This window comes from Passer montanus, unplaced genomic scaffold (assembly GCF_014805655.1).
Source record: "Passer montanus isolate IOZ18808 unplaced genomic scaffold, ASM1480565v1 scaffold145, whole genome shotgun sequence".
NCBI classification, from domain to species: domain Eukaryota; kingdom Metazoa; phylum Chordata; class Aves; order Passeriformes; family Passeridae; genus Passer; species Passer montanus.
This window is the reverse complement of record NW_024361496.1, coordinates 763579-770285: the sequence shown is the minus strand read 5'-3', so window position 1 is coordinate 770285 and position 6707 is coordinate 763579. Positions and strand designations below refer to the sequence as shown.

Here is a 6707-nt window from a genome sequence, read left to right as displayed (position 1 = left end):
GTTTCAGCTGGAGGGGGGCAAGCTCAGGGCAGGGAAGGGGGCTGAAAGGATGGATTTAATCAGCTGGATTTAATTGGAATGAAAAAAAATACTCTTCCTAAAGTGGAAAGGGAGACCTTTCTCAAAATGGAGAGGGAGACCTGGCCATGAAGCGCTGGCCCCAGGGGTGCCCCAAAACCGGCCCCGGGGAGCCTCAGCGCTTCTTGTCTCCCTCGTTCCAGGGGATTTGGGGATCCCTGGAGCACAAAGAGGGATTGCCAGGGCATTGCACCATTCCCCTTCCCCCAGCAAAGCCCGGGAAAATCCCCAAACCCCCTTAAAAATCCCAGTCCCGCGATGAGGGCGAGGCGGGAGCTGAAGGGGTTAAGGCAGAGTCTCTCCAGCACATTTTGGAAAGGAAAAACTCTTTGGATCCGGTTTAATTTTCCAGCGATGACTTGGAAGGGGGAGAGAAGAGGGGGAGAAACTTATCCAGGGCTTCTTTTCCCCCTCCTCTGCGGTTTGGAGAAGCAGTTTGGGGGTCGGGCTGAGCTTGTCGGGACCCCCCCAGCCCCCCCTTGGCACCCCCCAGGACACCCCAGCATCCCCTGTTCCCCCAGCCCCTGCCTTGGGAGCCTCTGGAAGTGGGAATTCAGGCAGGGTGATTCCTGCAGTCTGCTCTGGTGGTGGCATGGGCAGGCTGAGCCTCGGCCAAGGCATCGGGGGACCCCCCCTGCACCCCTCAGTGCCCACCCCAAGGGTGCCATTCAGGGGTCCCCCTTGCCAAGGGGGTCCCAGGCCGTATCCAGCCCTGGCTCTGGGTGCTTCAGCTTTGGGGCGCTGCCCTCGGGGTCCTGGCTCCAGCTGGAGGGTCCTGCTCCCCAAAAAGCAGCTCCCCCCAAGGCTGCTTTGTTTTCCGGAGGCGAAGCGCAGATCACGGGGGACAGGGGAATGTAAACTCTCCACCCAGGAATGCAGGAGCTCCGAGAGGAGATTTTTTTAAAAGGCTTCATGTCCTGGCTTTGGAAAACAGGGCTGGAATCTGGGATTGCTGGGGCTGCTCCTGTGTTCTGGGGGTGCTGAGGGACCTGGGGGTTCTGGGACCCACAGGGGGTCCCTGGCCCCACAGGCTCCTGTGATGGAGTGGGAATAGGAGGAACTGGGACAGCTCTGTGCCCTTTCCAAGCAATTTTTAGGGGGTTTTGGAGGTTTTTGGCTCTCAGGGCTGTTTGCAGCCTGAGCAGGAGGAGCTGCAGAGTGTCTGCAAGCAGCAGTCAGCGTGTGTCCCCTCTGTCCCCTGCTCTGTCACCCCCGGGATGGAGCACCCTGGGAAACACAGGGACAGGTCGCCCCAAAGATGGATCTCTCTGGGAATGGGTCACCCGAGGGACAGCTCACCCTGGGTACAGGTCACCCTGGGGATGGGTGACCCTAAGGATGGGTCACCCCAGGAGCAGGTGACTGATATCTGAAGAGAGATCACCCCAAATCCAGCTAACCCCAGGGATGGGTCACCCATGTCCAAGTAACCTTGGGGATGGCACCCAAAGAATGGGTGCCCCGAGGTGCCACTAATCCCAGGGACAGGGGACGGGGACCTCCTCGCTGAGCAGGGCTGTCCCCAGCCGGTGACTCCCATCCTCCTCTTCCCCTTTTAAGCCGAGTGAAGAGGGAGCAAACGCCAGCGGGTCGGGCCGTGTCCCCTGCCGGCCGTGCGGGGCCCTTTGATGTCCCCTAATGAGCCCAGCTCTGTTTTCACAGCTGCCACCGCCGCGGGAGTCAATTAACGCCCAAACCCGGGCCGGCCCCAGAGCACCCGCAGCTCATCACACCAGTGCCACCAGTGCCACCAGTGCCACCAGTGCCACCAGTGCCACCAGTGCGCGCTGGGCTCGTGCTCCTGGGGATGGGGACAGGAGTCAGCCGTGGGTGACAGCACTGCAATGTCCCAGCACAGGGACAGCCCCGGAGGTGAAACCACTGCAGGCAAGGGAGAGGAGGAGGGAGGAACTGGGAGAAGGGCCCTGGGTCATGCGGTGTCCCCAGCACTGGTTGTCCCAGGCCGTGGTCACTGCTGTCCCCTGCTGCTGGCTGTCCTGTCCCCTGGCCCATGGGCCGTCCTGGCCACAGGCTATCCTGTCCCCTTACCCATGGGCTCTCCTGTCCCTGTCCCGCATGGGGGCTGTCCTCTCTCCTGGGGCTGTTCTGCCCCCTGTCCCCATGGCCCCCAGGTTCCCCATGTCCCCAGATTGTCCCTTTTTCAGCCACGGGTCACAATTCCCTCAGGGCAGTGGGATCCATCTCCCCTGTCCCCTCCCCTGCCACCGCCCCCCTTGTCCCGGCCTCCAGCAGTGACACTGGGGTGGCAGAGGGAGGTGACAAGGGACATGTCTTTGCTACACTTCACGTGTTTCCATGATCTCTTGGCATGACAGGTCCTGAGACTTTGTGGGGACATCTCTGGCTGTCCCCACCTTCTGGCCCCGCGTGCCCTCACCCGCACGGGGACAGAGCCAGCAGTGACCCAAGGGACAGCACCCAGTGGTGCCAGCGGCTGTCCCCGGCCGGCTGTCCCCGCGGGCGGGCGCTGCAGCGGGGTCTGGCCGCGGCCGAGCCGAGCCCTGGCCGGGCGCCAGCGGGGACAGGCGGCCGGCGGCTGGATTCGGCTCTTAAAGGAGACGGAGCCGCGGACGGGAGCCGGCAGCTCGGGGGCCCGGGCGGGGAGGGTCTGCCAAGGCGGGCACACAGTCCTGTCCCCGTGCCGCCATCCCGGCCAGCTGTGCGCGGCGGGGTGCGACCCATCCCCGTCACTGTCCCCAAGCCGGCTGGGACCCTGGCTCTGCACAGGGACACACCTGAGGGCTGGGGGAGTGAGGAATGTGGGGCCGCCTCCACACCCCAGAATTGTCCTGGAGAGCCTGGGGTCGGTGAATGACACAATGAGTGTGTCACTCAGTGTCCTCCCCTCCCTTGGACACAGGGATGTGGGGCCCTGGCTCCATCCCAGCCCCACTCCTGCAGGGTAGGGGATGGATGGACACAGCTGGATGGACCCAGTCTCCATCCTGGGGAGCTCCTGGAGAGCCTGGCGTGGATGGGCACAGCGTGGGTGGGCATGGGCTCCCATCTCCATTCTGGTGCACTGCCTGGAGAAGCTGGGATGGGTGAGAGTGGGACCCACCAACACCCAGGGCCTGTCCAGAGAGTGTTGGGTGGACAAGGGATGGATGGATGGATGGATGGATGGATGGATGGATGGACGGACATGAATGGATGCACATGTGGGTGTGATGATGGAATGGATCCGTAGGTGGATGTGAAGTGTGTAGACATGGAGTGGATGAACACCGATGGAACGAGTAGGCTCAGGATGGGTGGACACAGATGGGATGGGTGGGTGGACATGGATGGGTGGACATGGACGATGGACACGGTCTCCCCCAGCCCCCCAGAGCCCCTCCCCACCCTGCCCTGCCCTGCAGGGCTCTGCCCGGGGCTGCCCTCGGCCACGCGGTTCCGCAGCTGCCCCGGCCGGGGAAGGGTCCGGCCGGGGCCCGGGGCTCCGGGGGAGGGGCTGCCCGGGGGGCCCGGAGGGGCTTGGGGGAGGGTCCGGGCGGGTGCGGGGGCGGCTCCGGAGGCGGCGGCGGCTCCGGGTGCGGGAATGTTTGTGCAGCTGGAGCCGATTATGGGGCGGGAGCGGGAGGGGGAGGGGGGCGAGGGGGTCGCGTAAGGGGGAGAGGGATGTGCAGGGAGAGCGGAGCGTGTGCGCAGGGGGCTCCCCACCTGCGTGCAGCGTGTGTGGAGGCTCCCCAGGCACCCCCGTGCCCATGTGGGGTGCCACCCACTCTGACCTGTCCCGTCACAGGCACCCCGCGTGTGCCCCCGCCCACACGTGTGTGCAAGCCCCACACGCCAGGGACACGCCGGGGACACGCCAGGGACACGCGATCACACCCTTGGGCTGTGAGTGCCCCTCAAGGGCTGCGGGGTCACTCCCCCCACGCTGGGCATCCCCAGCCCGGCCCCAGCGCTCAGCCCTGGTTCCTGTGCTCACGCTCGGGGCCATGGTGGTCTAGAGGCCATTGATTGTCCCTGCCCTGGATGGGTGACGGAGCTACCGCTGCAGGGACCTTGGGGTGCCCCCTCATCCGTGCCCAGCTTGGCCCCCCTTATCCAGCTCTGATTGCCCCTCTGGAGATGGAACAGGGGAAACCTGGGAAAGGGAAAGGGGGGATGGCAACCCCAAATCAGAAAACTGGGAATGGCCCCCCATGGCACCTGGGGCCACCCTTTAGAGGACACCCCAAAATCCAGAATTCCCCCATCAGGGTTTAACCCCTGCACTGCCAGGACCATGACACTGCCTGGTTCCACTCCTTGTTTCCATTGCTTTTACCCCAAAACAGCTGGCTCAGGTTGGACAAATGATTCCTTTGGCCCAATCTCCTGCTTTTTATTAATTATTCATTATTTTTATTAGTTGTTGTTATTATTATTAATAAAGGGAAATAGATCACCCCCCAGCAAGGCAAATGACCTGCTTGCCTTTGCCTGCCTCCTCTGGGAAGGGAGGGAGGGATGGATGGAGGAATGGATGATGGATGGATGGTGGATGGATGGATGATGGACAGATGGACAGACTGATGGATGGATGGATGGTGGATGGATGGATGGATGGATGGATGGATTGTGGATGGGTGGATGGATGGATGGATGGATGGATGGATGGATGGATGGTGGATGGATGGTGGATGGATTGTGGATGTGTGGATGGATTGTGGATGTGTGGATGGATGGATGGATGGACAGGGATGGGTGGATGGACAGGGATGGATGACAGGGATGGATGGATTGTGGATGGGTGGATGGACAGGGATGGATGGATGGGTGGATGGATGGATGGATAGATGGATGTTGGATGGATTGTGGATGTGTGGATGATGGAGTTGGATGGACAGCAGAGTGTGTCTCTGCCTGCACTGCCCTCTGCCACCCCATGTGCCCACTGGGTTTTAGGGCTGAATGTGGGGTTCAAAACCTGTTTAATGTTCTCTTTTGGGGTGGGTTCATTAAATCCAGTGTAAATTAACTTCAGTGCCAGAGTGGGCAAACTCTCCAGAATGCCAAGATGTGCCTGGTGCACACAGGCTCCTGCTCATGGACCCCAAGGTTCACCCACAGGTTCCTGGCTTTTCCTTCATCACAATCCCTGTTCCATTACCTGCCCGAAGCCTCCTTTGGGGGCTTTAATGCATCACCCCCCATTCCTGAGAGTTTTCTTATGTGGTATTTGGAGGAGCACAGGGCTGGGTCCATCCTGGTGCTGCAGGATCTGGCTGCCATCAGTGTGATGAGCTGGGGGGGGTGGCTGGGCCAGGTCTCAGAGCCAGGGATCCCACTGGCTGCTCCCTGGGCTTTTCCCCCTGCAGGGAGGCAGAGGAGGGGGTTGAACGGCCCCCTCAGCCCCCCAGTACCACACAGACACCCCTGACCCATGAAACATCGCCTGCAGGGCACCAAAACGTGGCTGCTGAAGGGGGCATCGGTCACTGCTTCAGTGCCACCTCTCTGTGCCTGTCCCCAGGGCTGGCACCTCCTGGGGGACCCCACAGTGACATTGGCATCCCACCGTGACATTGGGATCCCACAGTGACATTGGGATCACACAGTGACATTGGGATCCCACCGTGACATTGGGATCCCACCGTGATCCCTCCTGGGGGATCCCACAGTGCCATGACTCCCCAGGGGCAGGGTTTGGGTTTTATTCTCCATTTAACAGAAAACTGACCCTTTCAGGGATGGAGTTGGCCTTTCCAGGGGACAGGATCGTCCCCGGCACACAGGGACACGCTCCCTCACAGGTGCCCCGGCCCTGCTGGGCTCTCCGCCCTTCCCGAGGCTGTCCGGGGCGCTCAGGGGTCGGTGGGGGTGCGGACCCTCGGGGACCCCCAGCAGGACGCGGCCATCGGTGCCCCTCCAGCAGCGGGCCCGCGGCTGGGGGTGTTCCGGGCTCCCCGCCCCGGGCAGCCCCGCGGCTTTCCCGGTCCCCGGGGCTCCGCGGAGCTCCCGCTCGGGGCCCCGGGCCCGGTGTCCCCCGCTCCCTCCCGGGCCGCCCCGGCCACGCCCACCCAGCAACCACGCCCACCCAACAACCACGCCCACAAATGACGGCATCCCTTCACATAAACCACGCCCACCCCTCTGCCGGCTTCCCGCCTATTTAAAGGCCACGCCCCTTCATGGGACCACGCCCCCTCCGTGTCCCTCGCGCCCTTTGCCAGCCACGCCCCCAGCCAGAGCCACGTCCCCACCCAGACCCCGCCCAGGCCCCGCCCCTCTTACGTCATCGCCTCTTCCCCGCGCTCCCACTCTCGCCCCTTCCAGGCCACGCCCCCGCCCCCAAGCCACGCCCACCCAACAGTCGAAGCGGCGCGTAAGGCCACGCCCCTTCCAGCGCCCCAACGGAAACCACGCCCCCTGCCCTCGGCGCAGGCGTTATTCGGCGCCCCAGCCCCGCCCCCTCCGCAGTCCCCGCCCCTTCCGCCCCCGCGCGCCGGGACTGCAGTTCCCAGCATGCCGCGCGCGCGGAAGGGGCGTGGCCGCGGCGCCGCTTCCGTGCTGGCGGCGAGGCGGAGGGGCGGCAAGATGGCGGCGGCGGCGGTGCTGGAGCTGGAGCGCGCGCAGTCCCTGCTCTCCACCGACCGCGAGGCCTCCATCGGCATCCT

The 6707-nt window shown here is 63.6% G+C and overlaps 1 protein-coding gene across 1 annotated transcript in view; it reads left to right on the top strand.

The window, feature by feature from the left end:
* The first annotated feature begins 6590 nt into the window (after positions 1–6590).
* PSMD11 (proteasome 26S subunit, non-ATPase 11) overlaps positions 6591–6707 on the top strand; it is a 19060-nt gene continuing 18943 nt past the window's right edge. Inside the window, exon 1 of the mRNA XM_039700868.1 lies at positions 6591–6707. This exon is cut by the window's right edge and continues 41 nt beyond it. Coding sequence (XP_039556802.1) covers positions 6628–6707 — 80 coding nt within the window. The 5' untranslated portion in view covers positions 6591–6627.